The sequence below is a fragment of the Abrus precatorius genome, unplaced genomic scaffold (genome assembly GCF_003935025.1).
Source record: "Abrus precatorius isolate BTA unplaced genomic scaffold, Abrus_2018 Scaffold3, whole genome shotgun sequence".
NCBI classification, from domain to species: domain Eukaryota; kingdom Viridiplantae; phylum Streptophyta; class Magnoliopsida; order Fabales; family Fabaceae; genus Abrus; species Abrus precatorius.
Window position 1 is genome coordinate 13,795,065 of NW_020874373.1, and position 11,158 is coordinate 13,806,222.

Here is an 11,158-nt window from a genome sequence, read left to right on the forward strand (position 1 = left end):
TAATAATTTATTGTAATATAGTTGCATTATTGTTTACTAGCCATCAAATTGTATTTTCACTCTGAATTTGGGTAAAATATGAACTTGAGAATTCTCCTGACCTCATGACAGCAAGGTAGATCAAGAACACGATCAGTTATGCATTAAATTGAATATGAGAATGAGACTGCCCATACCCAAATCACCATGAGATGTCCCACAGATCATAACAAGAAAGCATGACAGAGTAAAAGGTTTCTTTGCAGAAAGCAACATAGGGAGAGGAAAAAAAAAAGAAAAATTAAAATAGTTGTAATAATGTAATGATAGCTTTCTATCCTTTTCATTTTTTTTTTCTTTTTTCCCTTTCTCCTTCACCTTCAATCTTCCTCTTTCTCTTCTTTTCTTGCCGCCCCACACTCTCTTTGTCAAACCATCAAATACACATAGCCAATGCCATAACACACACGTTCAGCTTCCTATAGCTCCTGTTTTCCTCATAAAGTAAACAAAAGAAGAAACATAGAAAAGCAGAGGATTCCCAATTATCCTTTGTCTTCTTTTATTTCCACAATCATATCTGGTGAGTCATTTCTCTCCAAAATATCTTTTTTTTTTATTTTCATATCCTTATTCCTAACTGGTTATACAGTGATAATCCATCATTTTTTTATCCTGGATTTTTCGTTTTTGTTCAGGGATTAGATTGATCATTGTGATTCTCTGGGATTTATTTTGATTCATGTTGAGGTACGTTTAAGCTTAAATTATGTTAAATTTCGAAACTTTTTTCTTTTGTGGGAACTGTTGTTTATGGATCATTGGATCTTCTTATCTGGGTACCCATTTGTTTGTTTATGGTTGATGAATCACAACAGGTTTTAATTAGTGGGAGAGTTATCAAGTGAGAGACAGAGAAAGAGAAAGAGAAAGAGAGGAAGATGGGATCAGAAATTGGGATCAAAATAAGGAAACTTGTTGTGATTTCAATCGGAGGTGGTTACGGATCAGTTTGCAACCATCCATTCCTTGTGGGTTTTATTGGTTTCTTGCTTTTGTTGTACAAATATTTTCCTTTTCTATTTTCTGTTTTGGTGTCTGCATCCCCTGTTTTGGTCTGCACTGCTGTTCTGCTTGGGACCCTTCTCAGTTTTGGGCAATCAAATGTGCCCGAAGTTGAAAAGGAAGAGAAAGTTACTCATGGCATTTCGTCCTTCCAAACTGGGTTTTCCGAGGGTGACATTGTTTTTGCTGACAGAGATGAGAGCTATTTTGTGAAAGGATATTCAGAAAATAAGAGTGATGTAGAAGAGAGCGGCATTGATGAAGCAAGTTTGGTGAGTGAGAAGGATAATAGGGGGGAGGAAGATCACGGCTTGCTTTCTGACGTGCCTCCCAATGAGGAAAACTTGCAGGATATTCAGCCTGAGAAGCAAGAAAAAGGGGAAGTTGAAAGGGAGTTCCATAGTTTTGAGTTGGGGAAGAGCAGGGAAGTTCATGAGGAGAACCTAAGGTCTGAAATTGTTTCGAGTGATGATGAAGCTATTGAGAAACAATATGTCTTGGTTCAAAAAGTTAATGATGATATTATTGAAATTGAGAATGAGAAAACTCCAGGAGATCCCATTGACTTTTCGGCCAGTTCATCTTGGAAACAGGAGGAGAACGATGATGAGGAGGAGGATGAATCTGTGGAGTCAGGGTCTGATGGGGCAGAGAGCTCTTCACCTGATGCTTCCATGGCTGACATCATTCCAATGCTTGATGAACTCCACCCTCTTTTAGATGTAGATGCCCCACAGCCGGCTCATGTGTCCCGTGATGGTTCTGATTCTGCATCTGATAAGTCTCAAAAAAGTGATGATGACAGTGTTGAATCAGATGATGAATCTGAAAACCACTGTGACGTGGAAGTAGATGATATTGATGAACGCGATGATGAAGAGGAAGAAGTGGAGGGTGGCAAAGAGGATGAAAGTAAGTCTGCTATCAAGTGGACAGAGGATGACCAAAAGAATCTTATGGATCTGGGAAATTTAGAACTAGAAAGGAATAAACGGTTGGAGCATCTTATTGCTAGGAGAAGAGCAAGGAGATTGATGACAGAGAAGAATCTAATAGACTTAGATGGTGCTGATCTTCCCTGTAACATTCCACCTATTACTACAACCAGGTGTAACCCGTTTGATTTCCCTGATGACTCCTATGCTGCCATGGGGTTACCACCCATTCCTGGTTCTGCTCCATCTATTCTACAGCCTAGACGAAACCCCTTTGATATTCCGTATGACTCAAATGAAGAAAAACCTGATCTTAAGGGGGACAGTTTTCAACAAGAGTTCACGGTGTTTAATCAAAAAGATGCCTTTTTTCGGCGGCATGAAAGTTTCAGCATCGGAACATCAGTATTGGGGATATCCAGGCATGAGAGGTATGATTGGAAACCCGTCTTTATATCTGAAAGGGTGGCTTCAGAGGGAACAAGCTATTCTTCATTTCAGAGGCAATCCAGTGAAGTAAGTGATTCAAAGTTGAGTTCTGTTCCAGATACTGAATCTGTGAGCTCAATTGATCAGGATGACAGGAAATTCAGTGAACAAGACCTTTCTCAAGAGACTGAGTTAATATCTAACATTGATCATGCTTCTGATAATGCTGAACATGGAAGCCAATCCTCTGGAGAAAATGATTCTGTGGAGATGATACAAGCTGAGGAGAGTGATGTTCACCATGATGAAGTTGAAATAGTGCTGGGTGGGGTGGAGAATCCTTCGGAGATGGAATTCTATCCTGAAACAGGAGAGGTTGAAACCCATGAGCAATTTGATGCAGGGGATACACAATTGAGAAGAGAACCAAGTGATGAGGAGAGCAGCAGCAGTAGATCAAGCCATTCATCTGTATCAGAAGTAATTGACAACATACCAGATGAAAAAATGGAAAGAGAGTCAAATTCACAGCAAGTAGATGATCATATCTCAGAATCTAGAATTTCAACACAAGCTTCAACGGAGGAATCAAACCTCCATCATGTAAGTGAAGTGGAAGACAATCAACACGTAGAACCTGTTTATGATTCTAGTCCACCTCCTTCTGAAAAGCTCCAATCTTTTCCTTCAGTATCTTCTTTTGATTCTGCAGTGGAGATTTCCGAGGGGGCATTGCCTTCTGCTTCAGTAAAAACGACTGCTAATGTGGCAGATAAAGAGTCTGAAGTGCAAGATCACAAAGTGCAAGATAATGCTTCTGGTCCTGAAAATACCGAAGCGGCCTCTTCTGAATTACATGTGGAAGCCAAAAGTGAATGGAGGTCTGAGAAATCTGAAGATATAAATAATGTCACTGCAAATGAGTCATCTGCAGTTGCCCCAAATTTTGTTGATCAGAATGGATCTACAATGGCTGAGCCTCAGGTTGTCCCTGTTTCCACAGATTCAAATTTGTCTTTGGATATTGGATTAATAAAGGATGTGACTAATTCAGGCTTAGTTCATGGACAGGATCTAGCTGACCACATACACACTGACTCTGAAATTTGTCATCAAGACACTGTAGATTCTTCAGATTCAAACTATCAAATGGCTTCTGAAAAGTCACATCTATCAGATAATGAATCCGTGGAGGAAGGTGCCCTGCCTAATGAAATATCAAGATTTCATAATGCAAATATGTCTGTGTCAGTCCAAGATGCAAGTGAAATACCAGATTCGGTGGCCTCTGATGCCCACCATATTTCTTCTAATGGTTCATCTATGCCTGCTGCACAGGATTTACAGCTTCCACCAGCAGCAGGGCAAGTACCAGTGGTCCATCCTGTTCTACCTTCGGAAGAAACTGAACATATAGAGAAAATTTCATCAAGTAACAATGACATTCAGATTCAACAGGATACAGTTTTCTTGTCAAGTCCCATGGAGCAAGGTAACACTGAAATCCACCAAGATTTGGATAAGAATATGGTGGTCTTCACTTCCAATAATCAACATGAAATTGATGTGAAGTCTCCGTCTAACATGGAGAATCAGCTGTCAAGCTCTGATAAATTAGTGGTTGCACAATCTTCCAGTGATCATGATCAAAGTCAGGTAAGTCACATGACAATTTATGCCTTCATTAATCTAAATAATTTATCCCTTGAAATTCGTTTGCTTTAAGGACCCAGTTTATTGAGGAAAATCACATGATGATGTCCTAAAGGAACAATAGCGGTGTTATTTGATTTTAACACATCCTATTGATTATATTCCCAATACTGATGTAAATCCATATGGGATTTAACATGCTATTTATTAGTATTTGCCACTGAAATTTTAGGATCGTGTCACTGTCAGTAACTGCTGTACTTCCAATAATTGGTGCATAGTTCCATACTGGTCTACCACTCTACCCTTTATCCATTTTATTTCCATTCCAAGGAAACACATTTTTTCTATTCCATGTCCCTGCAGATTCTCCATTAATGGGGGAAGAAAGAAAAAGTATTTACCTGCTTAACTTATATTCAGAATCTATCTTTCCCATAGAGTCCCTGACATGACTAAGTTAATTTACCCTTCAATTTTTCCTTTTCTATGATACCCAGAAGGAAAACAAATATTTTCCTCCAATTTTCATTACCAACAAACCCATATTAACTTGTGGCCTTTCCTGATCTTTTTCATTGTATTATCGTTAAAATATGAACTCCCATCTCCTATTGTGACTGCCAATTCTTAAATACCCAGAAAATATTAGTCCAGTTCAGATAGGTTGTTCTTGTCAAATTTGTTAGTGATGACACAAGTTTATAGCCTCTGTTCCACCAAACAGAAGAAAACTCTTCTATAGGAATTTTGTAGAATGATGGCTTATGCAAATAGATGTCAAACAAATATGATGCTTAGTAAGTATGTATGTGAAATTCAGTTGCATTGCACTAGTAGATAGAATGTATTTCAAGGTAGTAATTGTTTGAATTATATATTCTTTGAGTATTTCTACATACACACAATCAATGTACATAAATTCTTTAACATTCTTTAGAGTTCTAATGCTATCCAGGTTGAATCTGCACAGGATTTTGGCACTTCCAATGATCAAGCTGGAGAATGGCATGGTGTGACCGATAAATTTCCTCTAAGCATCTCTTCTGTGACCTCAGAAAAATATGAGACTCCTGAATTCAGTTCACCCTCTAGCAAAGTGGATTTGGAAGTTGATAGGCATGGAGAAGTTAAAAATGAGTACCAAAATGAAGCCCCAGAAAACTTGGTTCCTTCAGAAGGGGACTTCATGTCTCAGTTTACTGAAGAAAACATCGATGAATTAGATGATATGAAGGAAATTGATGAAGGATTCTTGTCAGAATTGGACACTGTTGGGGATTTTAGTGTCAGTGATGCCGGTGCATCACTGCATACTGACATTGAACATGAGAAAACTAGAGATGATCAACTTAGTTCACTTCATACGGATGTAAAGATAGCAGAGGTTGAGCAGGATGTCCCAGTTCTTGAAGCAAGATCACTTGACGATATTAACTTGGCTTTTAAGCAACTTCAAGAAGGAGTAGATGTTAAAGAGGTAATCCTTCCAAGTACGATTAAGGATCAGCTTGTTAGTGATGAATCTAAAGATAAAGATCACCTTGAAGTTAATTCAGACCTACAAGTTGTTGAAGCTAGATCACTTGAAGATATTAATATTGCTTTAAAGCAAGTCTCCGAAGATAACCAAAGGGAGCTGTCAAATCCTTTGGATTTGAAAGAGACTTCAGTCAAAGTGGAATCAAATGAAGTTGGCTCGGCCAAGGTGAATGAATCATCTGATGTGGCAACCGGTTCTGAGGAAATTAGCAGAACTACAGTGGATAAATTGGAAGATATACCCATTAGGAGCTCCGGTAAAAAGGCAAAGTCTCACAGTAGGAAATCTAGTTCCAGCTCCAGCTCGAGCTCGAGTGATTCTGATTGATTCTGAGGTCACTTTGAGCAAGATTGTAAGTTTCTTATTTATGTTGTTTCATTTTTTCTTCAGTGATGGGATTTTGGGTATCTAGCCGTGGCACCATCATGTCTTGGCTAATTGATAGTAGTCAGGTCAGGTTTCTTAAATTTTGTTGGATTGGTTTCTTCAAGAATGAGTTTTTTGGTTTTATTTCTTGAAGCGTGCAGTTTTGTTCAATTTTACCCCGAGTGTGAGCAATTTGGCATATATAGGATGAGATTTTATTTCCGACTTGTGCACATTGTGTAATCCAAAAAACAAGGATTATTGTACATTATACTTCGATTGTAGAAATGGTGATTGGACTTGTTTGTGTATATAGTAAGCAGTTCTTTTTTTTTTATGGCTTCTTATTTCTTCACCTTTACATCAATAATCACTTTTCTGTCCAAGAAAAAATATCATTATATCAATAATTATAATCTGTTTAGTTAATGGAGCAATGGAGAATGTAATTGTAGTTGTCAATTTTGGCTTTATGCCTCTATTGACCAAATCAATTGGATACTTATTGGTGAATAATGAGGACTCCATCGAGCTTGTGTATAAATATTTACTGCATTTTCCCATCAAGTCCCGAATTTTCTTCATCTTATTAGTATGTGCCTGGGATACACGTTAGTCAAGCTATTATTAAGACACGTTCCAAAGTCCATAAGGTACTCGATATAGCGTTCAATTGACATACGTACATGGGACCAAAAACAAAACCCTTGTTAGTCGCTAAAATGTAGCTAGCACGTTGGATTTGATGCCTCTTTGAAACGATTTTATACTTGGTTTTGGTTATCCTAATTTTAGACCCCCAAATGTTTTGGCATTTCTAGTTGTTTGATATATCAGCTCTGGATATCTAGTTCTTTTGGGACATTCTAGAATGATTTCTATACAATTCTTACCAAGTTCCAGCATCGCGTGGCGTTTAAATGAAAAAAAGGTTTGACAAAAGGATACCAGAACGCTTAGAGAACCATTTTTTCATAGACTGAACCCTTTCAGTTTCAAAAATCTCCTTCCATGGCTTCTTCCATCATTTGGACCAGATTGCAGTTGTTTAGAAATTAGAATCTTTTATGGTCCCGAATTTATAATTTTCTTCTGTACACTATGCAGATAATGGTTTGGGTTCCTATATCATCTAATATCCATGCAATTGGCAAAAGGTGAAAAATTCATGTCCTCTAATTTTCATGCAGTTCGCTTTGCCCTTCACAAGGTGAGAAAAAAATGTAAAAAGAGGGCAAATAAGACATGAAAAAGATCTTGTAAATTTATTGTTACAAAAGAAACAAATAGTTAAAAGAGCATCATAAACACACCAATTCAAATCTTTACAACTACCAGAATGTTTCCTCAATGGCATTAATAAAAGAATCATCAATACTTGGATTGAAATCAGTTATAGCATCCAATATATATTAAGGTAAATTGCCATTACAGCATATATGTGTGGTCATTTACTAACTAACTTTTTATTTTTCTTGTTTTAAAAGGATGAGATATTTATCCTAATATTTCTAACTATCGTGACTTAGGAGCTACGGCATTAATTACAGGAAAACTTGCTACTGCTTTTGTTTCTTGTTTACTGGCCCGGAAGAAGTCCCAACCTGCAAACACATTCGAGAATGACACAAAATTAAATACAACACGAAAGACTTTGTCTGGAAAACATAACTCCTGTAATTTCCCTAGAATCCTCTCCTGGTATACACAGCATTACAATATTCTGAAAATAAACGATCAGTATATATATGATAAGTTCTGCGGGAACCTAATTCCTGCCATCTTTAAAATTACGTCCAGTATGGAGTTATCATTTTTTCACCTACCAGAAAGTGATTTATTAGTTATGTCCTGCAAAAGAATTACATTGGGACATAAATAAAAGTTTTTAGTGGTCCTATAACTTTTACCATCCATGCCATCGAGTTGCATTGCTTACTGCTCTGGATATAATTAACAAATGAACTTCAAAATGTCTGTTTTAACTTGGCAGGAAAACATATATGCAGTAATAGATTGCTCAGCATCTTCATTTCTTATTAGCAAATCGGCATCCATAATTTTAATGGACTCAACTGCTTTTCCTTTCTTTTGTCAACCCACAAACTATCCGACATTATCATAAATTCTGTATTCAGCAAACAGGTTTTCATACAAGGGAAACTCTCCATATCAATAAACTCTGATAACTTTAGGTTTAATTTTCCAATTTATCGTTCATCATAATCATGATAAATATAGAAGGATATCTTACAGCACTTAGTTGCTCACTGATGTATTGCATGGATCTCAGCATAGCCTCAAGTGTATCCCTTGTAAGCTGAAACTTTACCTCTGTTTCGCCTAATGGAGACTTGCTATAATCATGCAGCTATAAACGAAAACACATTACAGGTACATCTTTCATAGTATAACAATATTACAATGTTATATCACAACGAAAAAACCAATAAAATTATTTAAATACTGCATGTACAATGTGGCCCTTTAATATATGTAACAGTGCTAAAAAAATTTTTGGTAAATGCTTCTAAAAGTAGCTTCTGATTCATAATAACTATACATCATCATACATAGTTCCATAGCAACTCATAAAAGCAATCATGCAATTGTTTTGAAAAGTGCAACAGCAGCATACAGAAGACACGTCCAGCACTCAGCTTACAAATTACAAAACAGAATCATAGGCTAAACCAAAATTTGAAGGTTATAACTCTTCTACATGAACAACCAAATCATGTATTTATTGTACAGAAGCAATCTGCTCAATTATAGTTGTATTTAGCTTATGCATATTTAATTAAGAGAAGAAACATTTTTCCTCATTACCTTAAGGCTGATTACAGCCACTCTATCTGAAGGGGATGAGCCACGATTCTCCATGGTCCAAGTCATTGATTTGAGGCAAGGAAGGTTTTCCTATGATATTCAATAACAAAAAAGAAGGAAATATAAATATATAGCCCCCCTCCCAAAAAAAAAAAAAAAAAAAAAAACCCTCTGATACACTATCTAAAAGTAAAATACCATTTTAGTCCTTGAAGAACTTGGGTTGGTCACATTAGTTCTTGAAAGATAAAAGTTCTCATTTTTGTCTTGAAAGATGAAAAGATGAATAATTAAGTTCTTTATTTACATAATTTTTCAAGGACTTTACATTAGTTCTTAAAAGCTGGAAATCATTATTTTTGTCCTGAAAACACAAAAATGTCGATCAATTTAGTTCTTCTCGGGGATCATTTTTGGGACTAAATTGATTGACATTTTCATCTTCTTTCAAGGACAAAAATGACAATTTTCATCTTTCAAGACCAGTCCCAAATCTTTCTATAGCAAAATGGTGTTACACTCGTTTCACTCTATCTACTCTTATATTTCTTTAGAGTATACAGGAAAAAAACACTAGGTGGTTTGAAATTAAAACTCCTACAAAATAAAACTCTGGCAAAATTATTACTTAATATTAAGAAGAGGTATTTGAAAGAACTTATAAACTGCTTTAAACTCATTTTAATAAACTTTAAATTTTCAGCTTATCAAAATAATTTTTTAAAATTTATTTCAATTAGTTTTCATGATCAAATTTAAGTATATTTTATATAGCAGCTGAATTAAGTATTTAATCAATAAACTCTTATTGCAAAAGAAATGTATACTATAAATTAGGTGGTGAAACTTATTCACATGAGCTAAAAATAATTTATTTTAATAAGATATATAAAAAAGTATTAAAATAAATTGAAAAATCTTCAAGTCACCCTGTTTTCATAAACTCTTTTAAACGCAAAATCAAGTCCTAGTGATCTGCATAAACTCTTCCAAACGCAATCTCTATATATTAAACTGCTTATCCAAGTGCCCCCGTAATATCACAAGTACCTACCAAGTTATCAGAAGCAGCAATATTATCACATTGGAAGCACGGAAGCAACCCCGACGCAGTAACATCCGGAAGAATCGGCGGTGCCGTTGCTAAATCGGCGCGATCGAGTGAAGGAACGGAGTCACCGTCATGGCGAGGCCACGGAGGTAGAAAAACCGAAGGAACATTGGTTCTAACCCGTTCCGGAGATATCTCCTCCTTCCACCGATCTCGGTTCTTCTGTAACAACAAAACGAGATTGCTTTGAAGTTCGAGCGGCAGATCCGGCGGAAAAAGCTTCAGAAGTTCATCGCCGGTGAGATTCTGATAAGCGCATTTCCTGATGAGGGAACGAAGACACGCCAACACCTAAATTTGACGTTGACTATTGGCACCGTTAGTCAGAATATTATAATAATAATTATTATAATTAATTTTAAAAAATTATCTGAATTCAAACGAACGCGTGCAGAGCACGAAAACTTACGGGTTCGAGTTGCGAGGGGGAAGGGAGGTGGAGGAGCGACTGGAAATCGGACTTGTCGGAGGGGCGAAGACCAGTTTTTCGAGTGATCCAGAGAGTGCACAGCACGCGCTCCAGTGTTTCCTCCGATTTAATGCACGATAGCTTGTGTAGTTCATCTTGAAGCTGCACCACTCCAATCTCTTCCATTTTTCGGCATTTTCGACCTTCTGTGGCTGTACCTCCATTTTGAAAGTGAAACCATGAGGGAAGATTCGACCCGAGATCTCTCGGGTTTGCGGGTCGTTTGAATGCAATAAGAATTATTTAATTTCAATAAACTTTTTTTTAATTATAAAACTATTATTACCTTACTTTTATTTTATTCTTTATTTTTAATGATTTGTATAAAGTTATTTTATAATTTTTAAAAATAAAATGGTAATGTTATAATTAAAAATTAAATAAAACAACTATTCTTGTTGTTCATTAATATATTGTTTCTATCTTTTTTATTAAATTCTTTATTTTTTAATTTTGATTTAATTTTTTGTTTTTTATTTATTTTACTGACATTAAAAATTGATGTGATAAGAATTAAATTATATTTTAAAATAAAATATTTAGAATAAATATATAAAAATTAAAATTATAATTATATTATATTTTCTTAAATTTCTTTTTCATGCTTCATGTTTAATTTTTAAAATAATTTGCATTATATTAGTTTTAAGATCTTCCTAAAATATTATTATGTTTAATAGGTGAAAGATTATTTTCTTTAACAATTTGTTAAAGTACTAATCTTCGTTCCTCCCTTTAATAGATATGTTAGATGAGTTAAGTACAAAGCAAACGAAACT

General features: G+C 35.7%; 2 protein-coding genes across 5 annotated transcripts; one reads left to right on the top strand and one right to left on the bottom strand.

The window, feature by feature from the left end:
• Positions 1–308: 308 nt before the first annotated feature.
• Positions 309–7,353, top strand: LOC113861800. 3 transcript variants are annotated; one of them, XM_027494831.1, is made up of 5 exons: positions 311–562; positions 678–729; positions 858–3,392; positions 3,480–4,064; positions 5,020–7,353. In XM_027494831.1, exons 3-5 carry the CDS (start codon positions 921–923, stop codon positions 5,929–5,931), a joined length of 3,969 nt encoding a protein of 1,322 aa, XP_027350632.1. In that variant the 5' UTR covers positions 311–562; positions 678–729; positions 858–920; the 3' UTR covers positions 5,932–7,353. The 3 variants fall into 3 exon arrangements, with proteins under 3 accessions (XP_027350631.1, XP_027350632.1, XP_027350630.1); XM_027494830.1 differs by having other exon boundaries at positions 309–562; positions 858–4,064; positions 5,002–7,353; XM_027494829.1 differs by having other exon boundaries at positions 858–4,064.
• Positions 7,219–10,511, bottom strand: LOC113861802. Of its 2 annotated transcripts, none has more exons than XM_027494832.1 (5): positions 10,320–10,511; positions 9,854–10,201; positions 8,800–8,889; positions 8,225–8,341; positions 7,219–7,574 (listed from the first exon to the last, which is right to left on the bottom strand). In XM_027494832.1, exons 1-5 carry the CDS (start codon positions 10,503–10,505, stop codon positions 7,530–7,532), a joined length of 786 nt encoding a protein of 261 aa, XP_027350633.1. In that variant the 5' UTR covers positions 10,506–10,511; the 3' UTR covers positions 7,219–7,529. The 2 variants fall into 2 exon arrangements, with proteins under 2 accessions (XP_027350633.1, XP_027350634.1); XM_027494833.1 differs by having other exon boundaries at positions 7,440–7,574; positions 8,800–8,886; positions 10,320–10,505.
• Positions 10,512–11,158: the final 647 nt, after the last annotated feature.

What these genes read in the sequence shown, in the direction of transcription:
- LOC113861800 (XM_027494830.1), top strand. Translation starts at nt 921, where the DNA reads ATGGGATCAGAAATTGGGATCAAAATAAGGAAACTTGTTGTGATTTCA. An exon ending in GTGATCATGATCAAAGTCAG is followed by an intron (nt 4,065 to 5,001) that starts GTAAGTCACATG and finishes AACATTCTTTAG; the next exon opens with AGTTCTAATGCTATCCAGGT.
- LOC113861802 (XM_027494832.1), bottom strand. Translation starts at nt 10,505, where the DNA reads ATGGAAGAGATTGGAGTGGTGCAGCTTCAAGATGAACTACACAAGCTA. An exon ending in TTGCTGCTTCTGATAACTTG is followed by an intron (nt 8,890 to 9,853) that starts GTAGGTACTTGT and finishes TGAATATCATAG; the next exon opens with GAAAACCTTCCTTGCCTCAA. An exon ending in TCAGTGAGCAACTAAGTGCT is followed by an intron (nt 7,575 to 8,224) that starts GTAAGATATCCT and finishes ATGTGTTTGCAG; the next exon opens with GTTGGGACTTCTTCCGGGCC.